Below are 20,844 nucleotides of genomic sequence, written 5' to 3'. Positions count from 1 at the left end.
CTCACCATCATCCTCCCTACTGGGAATCCTGGGTGCAGAGCAAATGGCTGGGGATCCAGGTTGGCCCAAGCCTAGAGTTTGCCGGCCTGAAGTCAAAAGTGACTTGGATCTTTCAAATACTGTCAGTGGATTGCTAGAATCCCTTAGAGACAGCCTGGGAAATAAATTGTTTTAAAGAATGTCTTGGAATTATTTTCTATTTTCCAGAAGTAGCTGTAGGAATTCAAAAGTTTGATTGTTTAGCTTTGATTGGTTATAGTACACCTGAAAAATGTATATATTACTATGCTTTATGTATTGTTTTAAAAAGATTCAACTGTTAGTCCTTATAGGTACAATTAGATTTTAAAAAATTAAATTCTTTGGAGTGACATTGGTCAACAGGGTCATATAGCTTTCAAGTTTACATTTCTTTGATACACAATCTATATATTACGTTGTGTTCCCACCATCCAAAGTCAAATCATTTAGGTGAACATGCAATTTAACATAACCTCTAAGTTCTGACCTTTAAATCTCATTGGATGAGGTTTTTAAATTTACCTTTCTGAAGTAGAAATATGCAAATAAACAACCAGAGCCAAAAAAGTATGATGAAAAATCCAGCTGTAATAAATGTTTATTAGCACAGTTGTAAAATTTTTCTGTGGTAATGTTTATTAACCTCTGAAAAGCAGTTCACACAATATACCCAGGATATGCACACAGGTGGGCCCAGAATGAACTTCTGGAAGCGGGGAGTGGGGTCGAAAGAAGAGCAAGAACCCAAATCCATCATAAGGATGGGATTTCCTTATTCTCTGGGAAAGTATAGTTTAGTAATACCATTTGTTGATTCACCAAATTTAAAGGCAGAATTCTATCAGGTAGCATTTTCAGTACATATTTTTGGTGCCTGTCTAAAATGCAATTTTGTGTTATTTATTCAACTTAAAATCTTTGAGTGGGTCCCTTCCATCTTAGGCAGGCCCTCACCATCAGGCCTGTCTGTTTTCTTGCTATAAAACCCTTACATTCTAGCTGGAACCATTCAGAACTCTGAGTAGCACTTTGAAGGTGTGATAGACCTTTTTACACTTTCCAGAAGTTTCTTTCTTTCTTTTTTTTAAAAAATATATTTTATTGATTTTTTTACAGAGAGGAAGGGAGAGGGATAGAGAGTTAGAAACATCTATGAGAGAGAATCATCGATCAGCTGCCTCTTGCACACCCCCTACTGGGGATGTGCCTGCAACCAAGGTACATGCCCTTGACCAGAATTGAACCCGGGACCTTTCAGTCTGCAGGCTGACGCTCTATCCACTGAGCCAAACCAGTTTCGGCAAGAAGTTTCTTAATGTGTGTAGAACAAATAGGTCTTAAAACTATTGAAGTTTACCATTGAGAGGCCTGTGGGTCATATAGTTGAACTCGTGTTTTTTTTAAAAAGCCAAGGCCTAGAAACTTTGAGTTTTGTGTACAAGTTTTGCTAGACTATTACAATGTGATATGGCATTGGTCACATAGTTTGGCTAATAGTGATTTCCATTGATTGACTTCTTCCAGATAGACCAGGAATTATACGGAGTACTCACATCCACATTTCAACCAGTTCTTGCAACCTCACCCATTTTTATATATAGGAGAACTGAGCGTCAGGGAGTTATTAATCTTTGTCTAAGATACCAAGCCAGCTTTCTTCCTCTCACACTGAGTGGACATCAGTTTTTCTTCACTGACTTGATACTTTAAAAATAAATTACTTTATGAATCAGTTACTTGACTAGAGGAGTGAATATGAAATGAATGTCTTCATGTTTATTTCTGGAAGGATGCTCCTTTTAATAATAAGAATAACCACTTACAAACCATTTACTTCTAGACATTTCTGTCTCATCTTTTCTGTCAGGCTTCCTATTACTGGATGCTCAGTGAGGAAACAGGCTTATCCTCCCATCTCCACAGTGCTTTACTTGCTGCAGTAGACTCAACAAGCCATGGGCTCCCTCTACTGGTGTTAACTGTGACTCTGTTCATTTAAGTTATTAATATTTATTGACCCAGTCAGTGAGGAATGCGAATATAAATGAGATGTGGTCTTTGCAGTGAAGATATAATATATATGTATTTCTATAATATAAGATGGATATCAGTAAATACTAGGAAAAGGGGACAAAGAAAATTTCATAGATGTTTAGAGGTCAGAGTGTTTCATTGCATTTGAGAAATTAGGGAAGGCTTTGTGGAAGATTTGACATTTATCTGGATCTGAAGGGGTGAGTGAGATTTGGCTTGTGGCAGTCCAGGGATGTGTAGGAAGAGGATCAGCACCCCTGCTGGAGGGAGCAGTGCTGCAAAGGAGCTGGGTGAGGAAGGCAGAGACGTGTGCAGACACAGGGAGCAGAAGTGCTTGTTTCCATGCAATGAGAGGATAGGACTTGTGGGATGGAGCTGTTTGTGCCCACCCGTAAGCCCTTAGGATCAGAATGGCATTTCACAGTCTTGATGGCCATGAGGAACATGGTTGGGAAAGGGAAAAACTTGAACAAGGTCATAAAGGTGGTGGTTGCCATATGTTGGTCGTGATTCTAGGGTGGAAAGTCACTGAGAAGTGGCCAGAACCAGCTCCTAGGTCCTTCCTTCACTATCACCACTCCTATATGCACACAGAGTGACAGAGATTGTTCCCAGTAGTTCAGCCCCTCCTTGCTAAGCGACCTTTCCTGGATCCCAGTGTGGTCTACTGCATGAGGGGTATAAGGCCTGCAGCCTGGTCCACAGGCAGACTTAAAGCCGACACATTTGACTCAGACCCACGGGCTTCCATGTCACCTTTCCAGTTGTGAAACAGGGCAAACCAGTGAAAAACAAGGAAAACGTTTGCACCTTCCTTATAGCAGTACTCCTCCAGCCCCCACCCTCTGCTCTCTCCAGTCAGAGGCAGGCTGACGCCCATCTTACTACACTGGTCCCGTGGGAGAAGGACTTACCAAACACTAAGTCTGAAGAGAAATCACAAAAAAATAACCCATGCTAGAATTTGTTCCCTAGACTCAGAACTAAGCTTTCCCCCCCCCTATTTTTATAATTTTAATGATTTTTATAGAGAGAATCTGGGAGATAGAAACATCAATGTGAAAGCTAAACATTGATCAGTTGCCTCCTATATGCTCCCTACTGGGGATCAAGCCCTCAACCCAGGCATGTGCCTCGAGCAGGAATCGAACTGGTGACTTTTTGATACACCAGGACAACACCTAATCCACTGAGCCATACTGTCAGGGCAGAAGCCTTTTTGGCACACTGAAAGCTCAACCTGTCTCATGGCTCAAGGCCCAAGACATGTCTGTACCCTGGTGCTGGCCTTCGGAAAAAGACTAGGAGTGGAGATCTTGCACTGCCTCTACCAGTGGGAATAGTGGGAATGGAGGAACTGAGGAGGGGTACAGGCAAAGTGAGGACCTTGGAGTCAAGTCAGTAAGACAGGAAGGAGTCACCCAGGGTTTGAGTACTAACTGCCTTTGCCTTTTCACCACTAAGATATCTAGCAGATATCTCCAACTCAATTAGCCCCAGATGAACTGATCATATCTTCTGTCTGCTCTGCTCACAGCCTGCCCACCTCTACAATGCTCACCTTCTAGTTGTGCAGGCCAGAAACGCAGTCATCCTTGATTCCTCTTGTCTTTCACCCCTCATCTCCAGTCCTGCAGGAAATCCCAGAGGCTTTACCTTCAAAATACAGCGTGATTGGTCTGTCCTCTAACCTGCACTATAGTCACCCTGGCCTGAACCTGCATTAATATAATAGCTGCCTTCCTGACTCCTTCCTTGCTTGCTTCAGTCTGTTCCAAACTCAGTAGCTAGAATGATCTTTTAAAAACATGACTCAGATCTTGTCACTTCTGTGCTCCAAACCCTGAATGACTATCTCCCCATTGTCCCTCAGCCTGAAGGCCAGAGTCCTTAAAAACTGGCTTCTTTGCTATGCCTCATCCCCATCAGGCACACTCCTTCCTGTGGCCTTTGCACAGGGTGTTCCTCTGACTGATACACTCTTTCCCCATGCGTCCACAGGGCTCCCTCCCCCACTGTAGTAGTGACAGTAGGAGGCAGTGCTCTGCTTTGAGGTCATGGAGATTATCCATGGTTTAGGGCAGTGAGACAGATCCTTTTATGGAAGCATACAGGCCTTCTTGCTTAAAGATTAACTAGAATGAAACTGCCGTTAGCTTTTAAAGACAGTTGGGACTTCACAGAGGGATGCATGGTGCATTTCATTTTCAAGCTTCTGAAGACCAGCATACCAAAGTCGTGATGGGACCACTGATTCAGCATGTGCGAGGTTTGTAATTCTCCATTTGGTGAAGGTTGAAGGCATTCTTATTTAAAAGATCAATGCAGGTAGCGTTTACAGAATGTTAGGTGTAATTATTTAGATGTGTATTATCATTTGGTAATTTTGAGCCTTGATTATATAGTTGTACATAAAATCTCCATATAGGTTATTTATTCTTTGGATGTTTATCCTCTTTATTAGCAGAATATTTTTTCTACAAAAATATTAAGCTTCATAATTTGGTAGAGAGAATATAGATTTTGAAATAAAAGAATATTCATTTTTGTTCATTTTTATTCGAGCTCTACTACTGGCAGTATTAGCATGGACAAGTTACTTAGTTTTTATTTCTCCACTTTGTTGTCTATAAAGTGAAGGTTCTAACTCTGTTCTTGGAGTTCCTGCTAGGATCAGATGTGGTCATGCTGTATCTAAAGCACTGGTCGTGTTGATTGCCACGCAGAACGGCATTTCTTATTGGACGTGTTAGAGTGATGGCAGTGTCTTAACACCATTCAGAGATTCAGGAAAACATCATTGATGACTTTTAAACCAAGACTCCTGCTTGTAGCGGATGGCAACTTGACCTTTCTCTTTTGTTTGTTTTTTGTACACATCTTTCGAGTGCCCCTCACCATGACAGACTCCATGGACTCACACCCTTGCGTTCTCTCCTCCCGTCACCCTGCCCCCTGTGCACACATAGCCTCCTTGGTGTTTGATTTCCTGGGCTGTAGGATTGAGCTGGTCTATAGATGTGGTGGTGGGAAGTGTCCCATGTGTCCTGAAATTCAAGGTCTAAGCAGAGTCAGGTTAGAGGATTATTTGCTTTAGTCATTGACAGCACAGGACACTGTGGACATTCTTGCCTGTCCTTTGCTGCCCCAGTTGCACTCACAGAGCTTCAGGAAGTTTCTGAATGAAGTAGTGGACCGAGGAGAGTGGTGTGTTCAGCATGTGCACTGTGCACAGTGGCGCTGGACACTGCGTTTTTGTGTGAGATGTCTTCTCAGAAAAGACCACAATGAGTCTTGTCTTTCTGTTTCAGACAGCCCGTTGGAGGATCCTGACCTTAAGGACTCATATCTCATTCCAAGAAACATCATGGCTGAGCCAGACTATATAGAAGATGACAATCCTGAACTAATTAGGCCTCAGAAACTAGTCAATCCTGTCAAAACATCCCGCAACCATCAAGATCTTCACAGAGAACTTCTTATGAATCAGAAAAGGTAAGATAGTTTCTTGAGCAGTTTCAGGGGACTTGTAAGTTACTAGATTTAATTTTAATTATGTTTACAAAGGCTTCAAAGGCTTTTTTTTTGTTTGTTTCTTTAACTGTATTTGAGGCTTCCTTACTCCTAGCATCCTTGAGTTAGAACGTCCCTCCAAAAAGTGAAGCCAGTAGCAGGCACAGCTGCCACCACCAGTGTTTTTCAGAAGTCTGCAGTCCTGCTTCCGCGATACGGATTTTAAAATTTGGATGGAAGGGTCTAGACTAAAGATAAAAGGGAGTGCCCTAAGTCAAAGAGAAATATTTTAAAGTCTATTTCTTAGATTTGTAAAAACTTTGTATTTTCCCCTTCTATGTGTGAATGTGTGGGAGGCAGATCTAAATATTGTCTGCTTCAGCATTTGTGAGTAGCAGCTTAAAGTCTCTAGAGCAGGTATGGGGAACCTTTTTACTGCCACGGGCCATTTGGATATTTATATCATTCGTGGGCCATACAAAATTATCAACTTAAAAATTAGCCTGCTATATATGACCAAACATTTAATTAATTCACCCCTAATGCATTGGCAGGGCCAGACCAAATGATTTTGAGGGCCTTATGTGGCCTGTGGGCCAGATGTTCCCCAACCCCTGCTCTAGAGACACGTCAGTATTAACTGCAGATAAGAACACTCTTTCTTGCCCTGGCCAGGATGGCTGAGTTGATTGGAACCTCGTCCTCCCATACACCAAAAGGTGATGGGTTCAATTCCTGGTCAGGGCATCAGCCCAGGTGGCAGATGTTCTCTCCCTCTGTCTATCCCCCTCTCCCTGCCTCTCTCTCTAAAACCAATTTTTAGAAAAACAAACCCAAACCACTCTTTTTTATTTATTCTTTATTTGTTTTTAAGTACATTTTAATTATCACTATCGTCATTTGTATTACTATTAATTGTTGTGGAGAGGAGCAAAACATTTATCTTCTATTTTATTTATAAACCATTTGTTAGTTCTTCCTGTGTCATAAGTAATTTTGGATGTTGGGTTGGAGAACTCTGCTTTTAAAGTAATTTTAGTCAGGATTAGGAGAGTGGAGAGTACAAAGGTATTTTATCTACTAGGACAAAAGATTGATCTCTTTATTTAAGATCTGTTAAACTTCAATTAGAAGTATTTTGACACCTTCAGAATGAAACAGTTGATCTGAATTGCAGGATCAATTCATCTACAAATCAAACTGTAAATACATCTACAAATCAAACTGAAGAATACACAGACCAAGTTAAGCATTGGCCATGTTTTAGAGGGAAGGTCTAATTTAAAACCTTAAAAATTATTTTAAAGGAAATGAGGGATCATTTTTAAATCATTTTTTCCTACTGTGCCTCAGGCAGACTCCTGTCCTGGGAACTCTATAAGCATATGCTCCCCCTGGGCTGTGGGAATGTGGCTTACCCCCTTCCAGCCCCAGGCCCACCAGCGTGATGCTGCCGGGTTCATGCTTAGAAATAGAATGCAAGTTTAATCCTTTCAGGATAGTGCTTAGCTTCTACTGGTGTTTGTCACATAAAAGAAAAAAAAATGGACTCATTATTATCATGCACAAAGTAAAATAGGACTGTAATTTCCTAAACAGGCCACAGGATTTAGAGACAATCCTTCCTGGGAAAGTCTGTGTTTTGAGAGAAAGAAAGTTCAGTATACTCCAAAAGAGAGAAACTAAATGCTTTTCTGAATTAAATGGTTTTCTGTTGTCTTTACCTTCCCTTATCTTTAAATGGAGTAGGCAAAGGTAAAACCAAAATTGGCAACATAATTGTTTTCTAAATTCTAGGCTACAACTTATTTTGCAAAAGTTTAATAGTCTAGATTTTATCTTTGTGGAACATATAGTTTTGTGCAATTGAATCTGTTATGCCATTTTTTATTTTATTTTATTATTATTTTTTTTTTTAGAACAGGTACTTTCTGTGAAAATGGAATACCCTTCTGACTTTCTCTGGGCTATGCTTTCTCTTCTTTGTTTGCACAGGTGACTCTTTAGCCAGGCCCAGCTCTACTAATTTAGGAGAATGCTGGTGTTCCTTCAAGCACCATGGGGTAGAGAGGATGTGGGCTTTGAAGTCAGAGGGAAATGACTTTACGATCTTGGACAAGGTTCCCCTTCTTGAGGTCTGTTTCTTCATATAATAAGATAGGAGATAAAAATATATTTCTTTTAAAAATGGAAGTAAATAATAGCATGCATAAATACATATTAAAATGCATGGCATATAGTAAGTGCTCGATTAATCCCAACCATCTTTCACTTTCTCTGTAGTGCCATCTGGAAATTCCTATTACTTTTCCCCCTTTTTTGAAAAGTCCTGGTGTGGCTATTGAAGTACATTTAAACAAAAGAAAGAAAAAGGCGGGTTTTAAAATCAAATGAATGTTTCCTATTCTATGTCTTCAGGTTTCTTAAGGGACAATCTTAGTTTGGTAAAGTCCTCTTATTAGAAACACAACTGGATTTTAGAGGGAAAACTCCTCAAGCAGTTTTTTCTTTTGATCTTCTATCACATATACACTTTGGAGTCTGAGTTTTTTATTTCTAAATTTTAATGTGGAGAAAATAGGAAGTATCACTTCAGTAATATTATATATCTGTTTGGGTAAAGGGTAATCATACTTGATTACTAGCTTGTACCATAATGAAAGTCTATTAATTTTCTACAACTTGTAGAGGGCTTTTCCCATATTTTATCTTGTCAAATCCAGTGATCTTTTGGGGATCCAGTGTGTGTTATCTTGGCATTATCCTAATGTGACAAGTTAGTAAGAAAAAACTCAGAATAACAGGCTAAGGGATCTTCTCAACATTTCACTGAAGTTTTTGAAATAAAAAGGGTAGAAAGAAATATATAATTAAAGGCAGTTTAAATTAAAAGCAGAGCTTGATTAAATATAGTAATGATAAAAATTAGAAAAGGAATAGAGAAGTGAGAAGGAGACAATTGAGATCAGCACAAACCAAGCTGTCCATGAAGCCTTGGACTTTGCCTTCCATAGCCAAAAATTTGGCTCAAAGCCCTGTAGCAGTTAGTTCAAAGAGGTTGGGTTTTTTTTTTTTTGTTTTTTGGTGGGTTTTTTTTTTAGCTACTTTTTAAGGATCATAAGATAAAAGCAAAGTTACTACTTCGGAGAACAATTACTCTGTTCATCGGTATTCTAACTCTGAACTCTATGCCCTTGTAAGTATGTAATTCTGCTCCTCTGTTGGCTATCTTTTGGACCAGCTAAGTTTCATATTGGGGATAAAAGGAGAGATCAACCAAAGAACTTATGTGCACACATATGAGCCTAACCAGTAGTCAAGGACAAAAAGGGGAGGGATAATAAGGGGGGGGGGAGATTGGGATGGGGAGGGGTTGAGGACAAATATGTGATGCCTTAATCAATAAAGAAATTAATTAAAAAAAAGTCTTTACATTTCCATCTGCTCACAGTTTGCCACAATGTCTAAGTAAGACCATTTTCAGATTCTCAGGGTCTATAGATAGTCCCAATAACATAAGAAGGGCAGATTTCAAGAGACAATGTTGTTTTTAAGCTGTAAGATTAGCGTTTAAGATGTCTTAAAATATTTCTAATATAAATTAGGTTCTATCTTCTCTACAAGAGTACTTTAGGGGGCAAAATAGATATCCAACTATTGAAACACATCCCTAAAATTGGTTTCTTGACTTGTGCATTTCGGTCAGTGGCTTTTATTCCTCTGTTTTTGGTTGATCTACATATCTGCATTTGGCATGCTTTTCTAGACAAATATTTCCACTATAAATACTCATTGGTGTACAACATGGAAATTGAGGTAGAAATATTTGCATTTGAATCCACACAGGTAGAAATGGTTCAGCCACAAATGTAGGCAAGGCAGGCCAGACCAGAAAACTCCAAGATTAAAGATCAAGGTCTTGCAATCCAAATGCACCCTGCCCTCCATCCCAAGAAAAAAAAAAATGGCTGGGTGTCAGAGCTGTTCTGTTGTGTCTGTGCCAGCTCTCGCCTCTGGCTCAGGCCTTCTGGCTGAGGAGGCAGTTTCACTTGTATGGGTTCAGTGCATCTGGGGTGGAGATGAACCTTTCAGTCAGCCCCTGGGCTTATTCAGTGGTTTATGTGAAATGTAAAATGTACCATTAAAAGTTGTCACTGGTGGTGGAAATATAAGGTATGGCGGCCTTACTGGCGGGCAGTTTGGCAATATACACCAAATTGTAAAATGTACAGATGTTTAGCCAGCAGTTCTACTTCTATAAATGTAGCCAAGGGAAATACTAGTATATAAAGGAGTGCAAATATGAATGTACAAGGAAGATCATTGCCTCATTACTTTCTTTTTAAAAAAATATATATTTTATTGATTTTTTTACAGAGAAGAAGGGAGAGGGAGAGGGAGAGAGAGTTAGAAACATTGATGAGAGAGAAACATTAATCAGCTGCCTCCTACACACTCCCTACCTGAGATGTGTCCACGACCAAGGTACATGCCTTTGATCGGAATCGAATCTGGGACCCTTGAGTCCGCAGGCCGATGCTCTATCCACTGAGCCAAACCACTTAGGGCTGCCTCATTACTTTCAATAGGGAACAATTGGAAACAATCTAAATCAGTGTTTTTCAACCTTTTTTGGGCAAAGGCACACTTGTTTCATGAAAAAAATCACGAGGCACACCACCATTAGAAAATGTTAAAAAATTTAACTCTGTGCCTATATTGACTATATATAAAGTAATTCTCTTGAATAGGAATCAAATAAACACAAAGAAAGTATTTTATAATTACTTTATTATGAAATATTAAGTAAACAAAATAGTGAAAAATTATAAAATTCTTGTCTTGTCTGCACCTTCGGCACACCAGGCAACAGCGTTGAAAAACGCTGATCTAAATGCATTTCAGTATGGGAGTGGCAAACTTCCATTCTGTGAGGTCTTGTGCAGATGTTAAGATAATGAAGAACAGCTTTGTTTGTAAAGGTGTAGAAATGAGGGAGGAGCCTAGACTACACTGTTACCTCTGGGTCCATGTTCAATTTTGGGGGCCACTATTCACACAGAATACAATGTAGGTTGTGCTCCCAAAATCTGTTAAACAGAGTTGAGGCGTGCTTTCACTCTATATTTTATGTATATGTCACCTAACCTATTTTTATTCAAGGAGCACTTACTAAATTTAAAAATTGGCTTGGCCCACTGTAATAATTACAGCAAACAGGCTCAGGATTAACTGTTGGTCTTGAGTGGTACAGATACTAGGACTTTAAGGGATTACAGGATTAAAATGGTTTGTTAATTGTATCGATATATGTCACAATTGATTAAAGAGATTCAACTTTTGTCATGTGCAGAATGATATTTAGTTTTTAAGAAATTTGCAGAAGCTCATTTCTATCTTAAGTCTGACCCAGTTTTAGACTCAGGGAAATATATAAGCAGTGCTTGCTTGAGTTTTTCTATTCAGCACAGATTAAGTGATCGGCTATGATAAAATATTAACTAAATTTATATGACTTCTCGATTGTTCCAAGTACAGAACATTTATCACATGAGCCACCATTTTCTGAGCTTTCTGTTGCTAAATATTTTATCTTACTGCTCCCATTGTATAAAATCTTATAATAGAAAATGAATGCTGTATATTAGTTAAACCCATTCATATGTTGCGGTGGAATGTCAGATTGGTGTGTCATACATCAAAGTTTTTGCAATAGGTTTTGCATAATTCAGAAGCATTTAATAACATTTGAGGTTAATTTTGTCTTGAAGTAAAAAAGGAAAATGTTTGAAATTTAAATTATGCAGATAACTAAATTCTTAATCCTAAAATTTAAATCCCTTAAGTCTGTCTGTAGTGTTATAGAGGCTTTTTAATAGTCATGAAATAGAGTGGGTCTTTACTCAGATTATTTACAAACAAATTTTCCAGTGTGCTCAGTGATACTTAGATTTATTGTGAACAAAATACCATCAACAACTTCTGTTGTGCTGATTAAAGATTTAATTTCCCGAATACTTACCTATATTCCTGTTCCCTTCATACAATATTTGTAACTGTGAAACCAAAATTAAGTCACAAAAGTAGCTCGTCTCTTTTGTTGTAATGCAAATTTGCTAATGAAAATTGGGAAAGAGGAGATAAGTTATTTTATTTTAAGTATTAATGAAGTGGAGATTACTTAAGAGCTAGTGAAGACTGGCTGAAATGTTAGGGAATGGTCTTCCCTTGACTTGCCACAGAATTCTTAGATGGAGGGTTGGTAGGCTTGATGAGATGGTAGCCTGGCTTATCCCTCATAAATGTAGGACTTTCCTGGGGCCTGACTTCCATGCATTGTCAATAATCAACCACACATCTGATAAGGGTTCAACTGGAAGGATCACTGAACTGGGAGTGAGGGGCTCAGAGTTTTATGTGGCCAGTAATGATGAAACCTTGGACATGCCTTTATACATGCAAGAACCTTCCTAAAAATCTGAAACTTTGGCCATTTTGCTGTTTAAATTTCTGTGAAAGCCATCTCATCTCCATGTCCATGTCCATGTCCATCTTGGATGGTCGTCATACTCAGCGAATGAGCATAGTGTTCCTCACCTTCCCCAGTGAATGGATTTTGCTTACTTTCAGAAGATGCTCTTGCTTTTTCTTTCATGATTATGAATTTCTGAGATAACCAATGTTGACTATTAACTGGTAGTAGGGGGTCACAGTCATGCTAATTTATTAGACCCCATTCTCTGTAGCTGATGCCTTAAATTTCTATTCAGGAAAGATGTGTCCATTAGATTACAACTTTTTATTTTGTTAATGCTTTTTTTTTTTTTTTTTTTTTTTTAGAGGTCTTGCCCCTCAGAATAAGCCAGAACTGCAGAAGGTGATGGAAAAAAGAAAACGAGATCAAGTAATAAAGCAGAAGGAAGAAGAAGCACAAAAGAAGAAATCTGACTTGGAAATAGAGCTATTAAAACGGCAGCAGAAGTTGGAGCAGGTAAGGGTGACTTTGTGAAAGTGGTCTTTTTTTATTGAGCCATATTTGACATACAGCATTGTGTAAGTTTAAGGTATTCAGCATATTGATTTAGTACATTTACGTTGTAATGTGATTGCCACTGTACCTTAGCTGACACCTCTGTTGCATCACATAATTATTTCTTCTACAGTTGGGAACCATTAAGATAATCTCTTAGCAAATGTAAGACACAATTTTGTTGGCTATAATCACTCTGCTGTGCATTAGGCCTCCAGGACTTACTTATCTACTAGTTGCAAGTTTGTACCTCCCATCCCCTAATTTCCAGCCCTGGATAACCACCGTTCCACTCTCTGCTTTTATAAGTTGGTTGTTGTTTTTTAAAGATCTCACATATAAAAGATATGATACAATGTTTGTTTTTCTTTGAATTTTCTCACAAGTTGTCTTTTTTGTCCTGAAAATGAAGAATGTTGGAATAAGCAGAATTTATCAGACAAGACAGATGTAAATGTTTATACCATGAAATGAAAATATGAGACAAAATATGAGCAAATGGTTTAAAATACATTGAAAGTAAAGTCCAGAATTCTATTGAGGGCCTAGAAGAGATTCAGGAGGAGACAGTCAAAAGCAGAACTATGACTGAATTCACAGCAGTGTTGGGAGCTCAAGCACTTGAGGGAAATTTTACTTCTGAGAGTATAGGCCAGGGAGTACAGATGAGCTGTGTTGATTGCAGGATCTTGTCTTAACCTTGATTTTTAGATTCTTGTGATTTCTCTGTATTGCTTGTAGTAACAATCTACCTACTGCTGCTCTTGTGAGGAATTACCTGAATCTGTATGTATGCGCGTGCTCGCATGCGCAAACATACACACACACATACACACACACTTATTTATTTTAACTGGAGACTGGGAGAGAATTTCTTCCATTGGGAAACGAAGTCATTAGGGACTTTGGAAAGAGGAATGTCTTGAAAAACCTCTCAGTTTGTAAATAATTTTTCTGTTTCTGAATTTTATTTAGCTTGAACTTGAGAAGCAGAAACTGCAAGAAGAGCAAGAAAACGCCCCAGAGTTTGTGAAGGTTAAAGGCAATCTTAGGAGAACAGGCCAAGAAGTGGCCCAAGCCCAGGAGTCGTAGGCCCACGCCTCAGAGACCCCACGGAAGCTGTGAGCAGGCACCTCCTCAATTCTTAATCTCAGGGCAAAAGCCCCTGGGAGCATCCCAGCCAGCAGAGAATTGTTGCTTAAAAAAGTATTTGGACTTGGTTCACCTACAGTCTGGGTGGGTAAATTACCTGTGACAGTTGCAATTCCTATTCGCCAAACAAAGGACATTGACCAGCACTTAGGTTTGGGATCGGGACCTGTGTTCAAAGACTTTTTTTTTTTTAAAAGGAAGAGGACACTGGAGTAAATTCTTGAGAGTTGCACTACTTGGTTTTTTTTCCGATCCAAGTTTAGTGGGGCAAGTTTAGTGGAGCCTTTTTTCTTTTAAAATCTAAAGAAAATGTGTTTCATTCTTCCTTTAGTTATCTATTAGATAATTTAGATCACATAGAAATACATTTGATCTGTTACAGTCAATATTCATCAATTCTATTTTGAGAATCCCAATTTTCTTGTTTAATTTATACCTTCATCCATGTTAGGATTCACACCTGAGAATGTTGATGTTAATGTTGAGCACAGCTATCACCTTTATTGACATCAATAGGGTGAGAAGGTTTAAAAATATGTAAACAGACATACGTAAACAAAAATACCTAAACGGCCATTTTGATCTTGTCTTAACTCCTTTTGGTTATGCTCCATGGTAACATTTCAGTTAAGAGAAGGCACATTCTATAAATCCATTTATTGCTTTGTTAACTATTAGGGTTTTTAAAAATATTTCTTGCTGACCTAGCTCCTATTACATATGAAATAATCTCTCCATCTTTTGGAGAGTGAAAGCTAGTCCACATAACTGAACTTCAGTGTCAAAATTAGAGAGTCCAAATCTTTTGATTCCTTCTGAGAGCAGCGTGGGGAGTGCTCCCACTGGGAGCCTGGGAAGGAGAAATGATTTTAGTATCTTAATGTGAAGCAAACATAGATTGGTCTCAAGAGGCCTCGTTGGAAGATTCATAACAACTGTACATGTTGAATGTTACCCATTTCTTTTTTCTTTTTTTTTCTTAAGAAGAAAGACTATTTCCCCAGTCTCTTAGTTATGATGATGGTTTTGATAACGATGACGTTTTTGACTACTGTACTGCATCTCAGGAAAAGCCCAGGTAAAGGGAGAAGCTGCTCAGTTTTCCCACCCTAGCAAGCTACTCAAAGTGAAGCCCAGGTTACCAACAACAGCAGAGTACTTAGACATTTTATACTGCTGGTATGATCCTTTCAACTTGGGTGGTCTGGAAGAATTTGTGTGGATTCAGTATGTTCTCCCTAGAGACAATTCAGCCAGTAATTTCTACATTGAAGACTCTTCTTATAATTCCTCTAAAAGCTTGTAGAAAGCTGGATTCTGAGCTTCTGCATTCTTAGTAAGCATAGTATAAAAATTAGCTTTCTGTGGGAATGCTTTAATGTTTATACTTAACAATTAGGCTTATATTCAGTCCTGATGTGAACAAGATAAAAGAAAATGCAATGATTGTATACTGCTAGTTCGGGAATATGTGAATTATACCTGGAATGGATGATTTCTCTCATCAGCAAGTATTATTTGAATAAAATGGGAAGTGCTTAAGATAAGACACTGCTCTATAATAGTTTGCTTTTGAAGCATGGAACAGTAGCTATTTTTCCCATCATTCTTCCTTATGAGAGAAGAAAGTACGTTCACTGATCATCTTGAAAGTATATTTCTGATTGCACATTGACTGGAGTTCTTTCTTTGTGCATATGAACTAATGATGTGATTTGTAAAATGAGGATTCAGGATTGGCCTTACATACCCTTTAACTGCAATGCAAGGTCTTTAGATCCCGTGTCCTTGAAGCAGTTCAGCCACTTGATAAAATTCTCAGGAGCTCTGACAGGCTCCTTCAGAAGGACCGATTCTGTTCCTAGAACTTACCTAGAATTCATTCTTCCCTAGGAGAAAATAAATTACAAAAGCATTTCCCTCCCAATCTCACTCACAGATCTTCAGAATTATTTGTAGTTATTAGTGTACTAGGTCTGGCCAAAAGAAGACTTGTAAATAGCATACAGTAATGTCTTAAGACTAAACAGTGGAAGGTCTACATAGAGAAGCTCTTTGAAGTCATCAGATCAGCTTAGCTCACAGGCCTGAGTTTAAAAAGGCATCAGTCTCCCCCACTCTTTAATACTGCACAGTCCAACCCCTCGGACTCACGAACATCCCGGCATTTTGTGCTTTGAGCCACTTTTTTACAAAAATGGCTCCATTTTTTCACTCTGTGGTTTTCTTAAACTAGTTCAGTGTTTTATAGTCTCCTAGTAGTAAAGTAGTGTTGCTTTCTAAGCTATAACAGTTGACTTTATTCTTCTACTCTGAAAAATCTTGACTTGTTTGAGTGTATATAATATATATTAAGGGAGCCTTAATGGATTTGTTTTCATAATTTAATATTTTTTGTATTTGCTCTTGTATAATTGTTTTTAATGGAAAGTATTACAGAATTGAGAGTGGAATTCTTAGAGCCAAAGTTATTCTTAATAAAAATCACCACTTGCTTGGACCATTCAGCTGTTTGTTTGTCTGATGTGTTTAAAATGGATGTCTGGGACTAAGGGGGCGGCAGGGAGGCTATGTTCAGTTCAAAGATCAGAAGGCGGTGCTACGGCCTCCCTTGGGTGAATATTCTCCTTGACAGTCTTGCTCACAAGTCACTTAAGTCCTCTTGCCTTGTGTCAGTCAAGACTAGCCATTTATTATATCAAATCACACTGAGGTATTATGCTACGCTTGCATAGAATATGTGGTATTTTAGCAGAAGCTGTCAGTCTGCTGATCAAAGTATTCTGAATTTTAGGTAACTTGGAAGGACAATGGGAGATATATTTTGGGAAGGAGCATTTTTTTAGTACTTGTGAACTAGTATATCTGGCACGTCTGAAGTGTGACCATAAAATTATTTTGTTTATGCAGCTAAGTTAATGTAATTCTCAGAGAAGTTACTTTGGGAAGCTATACACAGGATTTTATTATACTACTGGTTAAATTAGTTTGCAGGTTTCAATCTCTTTACTTTTTCCAATCCCAAATTATTACTCAGTTTGATCACCTAATTCATACTATTTTTGGACTCTTTTTGAAAATCAGATCTACTTAAGGCAGTAAGATTTGTTTCCTCTAAGGTTATACCATGAGTTTTAAAGGACAGCATAGAAGATGGTCCCAAAAATTATTTGAAGAGTAGCTGATCCTTGGACTAACTATACATTTTCACAAGGTGACAGTTTTGAAGCAGTCAGTCCATTTCATTAGAGCACTATATGTTTGTTTCTAATAGATTTGAAAGAAGACAGAGGGCAATTAATGTGTTTCGTAAGACTTGAAATGCTATAGTACATTTAAAAGAATTATTAGAATATTACCACCAGGCTTACATTTGCTAGTATAATGAGAAACAAAGTGTTTTCTTTCTAAGGTCTTAGGTAAAATAAAATCTTTGTGAGCTAACCTAATAATTACAGTTTCTACTTTTTTTTTCCTCATGAGAAAATGCATTCTGATTATCAGTTGGGGTTGTTTTGAATGCCTTCTCAGTTGCTCCTAGATTTCCTAGTAAGATGGTAGTTGCCAACCACCTTGCCAGTAAAAAGGGCACTTGGTTATTTACGGAAAGTATGCTAATTGCTACTGGGATGTTATTGCTCCAGGCCCCTCAAGATCAGGAAATATATTTGTGTGTGTGAGTGTAAATATGTAATATTCATACACTTGCACTGATACTTATTTTTATATCTCTAGTTACTAAAAGTCATTAGTTAACAGCAATGTCTCCAATTCTTACCCAATAGCACATTCTAGCTTTCTTCCTTCCCATGTTTGTAGCTTCCTTTTTTAGCCTGGCTTCCCCCTCCTCCGTGTCCTTATTTACCTTAGTTGTCATATATAACCCACCTGACTGCTCAGCCACCATGTTCGCTCTGACCTTGCCTCAATTACTCAGGAAGGAAAGAAGGAAACAACCATTTATTTTTCTTGAGCATTTAAACATTTTTTTGTGAATGTAATTAAACTGCCTCAAACAACTTAAACTGCAATTACAGATTTAATGTGCCTGATTGTGTGGAACCTTTCAAATTCCTTAAATAACACAGGAACCATGCTTTAAGTATGAGTAATATTCTCAACAATAAAGTTAAAAAGTACTTCTCTACAATTATGGCCATATATGTTGCCATAACATAACTATGATTCAGTTATACTTTATGTCTCCTGGGCTTGTAATAATCTGAGCAAAGAGGAGCTGATAGCCAAGCTGCAGGACTGCGAAGGCCTTATCGTCTGCTTGGCCACCAAGGTGACCACAGATATCATCAATGCAGCAGAGAAATTCCAGGTGGTGGGCAGGGCTGACACCGGCATGGACAATGTGGGTCTGGAGGCCCCACGAAGAAGAGCATCCTGGTCATGAACACTCCCAATGGGAACAGTCTTATTGCTGTGGAGCTCACCTGTGGGATGACCATATGTCTGGCCAGGCAGATTCCCCAGGCAACAGCTTTGATGAAGGATGGCAAATGGGATTGAAAGAAGTTCATGGGAACCAAGTTGAATGGAAAGACCCTGGGGATTATTGGCCTGAGGAGGATCTGGAGAGAGGTAGCTATCCGAATGCCGTCCTTGGGGATGAAGACTGTAGGGTATGACAACATCATCTCACTAGAGGTCTTGGCTCCTCACACTTCACCCAGATTTGGTTCTGATTGGTCTGAACCAGATCAGCAGGAGGCAGCTGATCGATGCTTCTTCTCATTGATGTTTCTAACTATCTCCCTCCCTTCCTCTCTGTAAAAAAATCAATAAAATATATATTTTTTTAATTAAAAAAAAAAAAGATCTGGTGTGAGGTGTGCTAAAGAGGTGCTGGTGGACAAAAGGGCTCCTGCACTTAGAGTAATGTTAGAGCTAAAGGACATGAAGTTATCCTGGATTTTCTGTTTAAACCTCTGATGTGGCTCTAATATTTCTTATTGTATGAATCTCATTGCACCAGAAACTTTTTCATTATACTTACAAAGATTTCTTGAGATATTTTCTTTTAAAATAGGAATTATGAAAGGAGATTTGCCTGACCAGATACCAAAACACACTTTCAAGCAACTGTAATTTAACTAGGCTGATATTGGCCAAGATTAGACAACTAGATCAATAGAATGGAATAAAGTCCAAAGAGTCATTTACATACTTAAATTTATGATTGAAGCAGAATTTTATTTCAAATTTATTACCAAAGGTTAAACAATTCAATGAAAGGTTTGGGGCCATCAAAACCAAACAAATACATATTACTCCATTTTACACCATACTTAAGACTAATTTCCATATTTATTAGGGTTCAGCATAAAAGTAAAACTATAAAAGTATTAGAAGAAAATATAAGGGAATATTTTTTTTATAATCCTGGGAGTGAGAGAGGCTTTTCTAAACACAACATATAGCCCAAAATCTATAACAAAGAAAACTGACATATTTAGGGAATGAAAATTAAACATTTTTGTATTATAAAAAGTTAAAAGACAACAGACTAAGGTATACTACATATATGGCAGAAAATGAATAATACCTACATTACATATAGTTTGTCTATAATTGTCAATCCAATAAAAAATATGACCAAATATATAACAAGCAGTTCACAGAAAAAGAAATACAAATGACCCATCAACACATAAATGTCACAAATACTAGGAAAATGCAAATTTAAACAACAATGAGGTCATCTTACACGAATATTCTCAAAGCAAAAGTAAAATAGATTGATAATTGATATTGTTGGTGATGATATGTAAAAACAGTATGCACACCATTGGTGGCAGTACAAATTGGTAAAGTCAATTTTAAAACATCTTTACATTGACTAGAATGCAGATAATAAAAAAGACACCAGCTGTTAACTAGGATGCTGATCATAATGTCAAATGGTGCAGCTACTTTAGAAAAGTCTGGCAGTTTCTTAGAAAGTCAAGCATAGATCTATCATATACTCAGCAGTTCTACTCTTAAGTATATACCCAAGAGAAATGAAAACATACATCCACACAAAGTATTGCACACATGTTCATGGCAACATTATTCATAATAGCTAAAAATGAAAATAGCCCAAATGTCTATCAACTGGTGAATGGATAAGCAAATGTGGCCTATCCATGCAATGGAATATTATCTATATCATAAAAAGTCTGTGATTGTCTTGCCATTACGGCACCACAGCCAAACAACTGCTCACCATGAGGTGCATGAAGCACCTCTCATGGGCTGGGACTTGTGGCTCACGTGGTAAGGTGGGGCTCACACAGGGCTGGCGGAGGGGCTGCGCTGCAGCGAAGAGGGTGCAGGGGATGGACGCTGGGTGGGCAGGGGTGGGGAGTGTGGTGCAGGTCCCCAGGTGGTGAGCAGAGGTGCTCCTGCCATTAGGGGGAGGGGCAGGGTGCACGCAGCTGGGGGCAGGGGAAGGCAGTGTGTGGGGGAAGGGAGCAAACTAGGAGTGTTGCGGAGTGCCAGCAGTGTCCACGGAGCATCCAAGGTGTCCTGGGGTGGCGGACATGGCCCTGATGGAGACCTAACTTGGGGTTCCTCATAGGGATCCAGCTGTAGGCTTCATGTGAAAACAACCCTGCCCTGCAGATGTTTCCTCTGCTGCTGGAATTTAAGGTAATGTGGTTGTGGATTGGCTTTTCCTGTTGTTGTTTTTGTTGGCTGAGATCAAGGTGACTGAAGATGCAGCTCCCTGATGAACTCGTGGGCCCTGGGCCTTACGGGGGGGACTCTAGGTCGGTCAAAGAGGCTGGCTTATTATCGAGTTCTCAGCAGAGTACACAGGTGGCAGTCACTGTGTTCTGACTTCACTATTGAAGCCTGAGGTGCACCCCTTGGCACCTCCTTGGTCATTGGCCACGGTGCTTTATTCATTCACCAGGTTCCAGGACCGCAGCCAACTGTGTGAGCTGGTTGCCAGCAGAGCGAGGCAGCTTGACTAAAATATCTGCTAACCAGGAGGGCAAAATCTCACTGACCAACTCTGAGCCAAAATCAGGGTAGGATCACAGGTAGCCTCTTTGGGGCTGATAGCCACCCTAAGACTATAACAAGGACAAAATTTA

The 20,844-nt window shown here is 38.9% G+C and overlaps 1 protein-coding gene across 4 annotated transcripts in view; it reads left to right on the top strand.

Annotated features, from left to right (window-relative positions):
* Positions 1–16,255, top strand: part of FAM107B (family with sequence similarity 107 member B) — a gene marked incomplete at its 5' end in the record, with an annotated part of 241,681 nt that extends 225,426 nt beyond the window's left edge. For 2 of the 4 annotated variants that reach the window (XM_084868848.1, XM_084868850.1), the window contains 3 exons: positions 5,367–5,550; positions 12,409–12,559; positions 13,574–16,255. In XM_084868848.1, the coding sequence (XP_084724974.1) occupies positions 5,367–5,550; positions 12,409–12,559; positions 13,574–13,690 (452 nt within the window). In that variant the 3' untranslated portion in view covers positions 13,691–16,255. Of the gene's footprint in view, positions 1–4,048; positions 4,325–5,366; positions 5,551–12,408; positions 12,560–13,573 lie in introns of those variants that run through there. The other 2 variants (XM_084868849.1, XM_084868851.1) reach the window with 2 other exon arrangements.
* Between the last annotated feature and the right edge of the window lie 4,589 nt (positions 16,256–20,844).

Source organism: Pipistrellus hanaki, assembly GCF_964339955.1.
Source record: "Pipistrellus hanaki genome assembly, chromosome: 1".
In the NCBI taxonomy this organism is placed as follows: Eukaryota; Metazoa; Chordata; class Mammalia; order Chiroptera; family Vespertilionidae; genus Pipistrellus; species Pipistrellus hanaki.
Note: the sequence above shows the minus strand (reverse complement) of the source record. Positions and strands in the feature narration are given on the sequence as shown.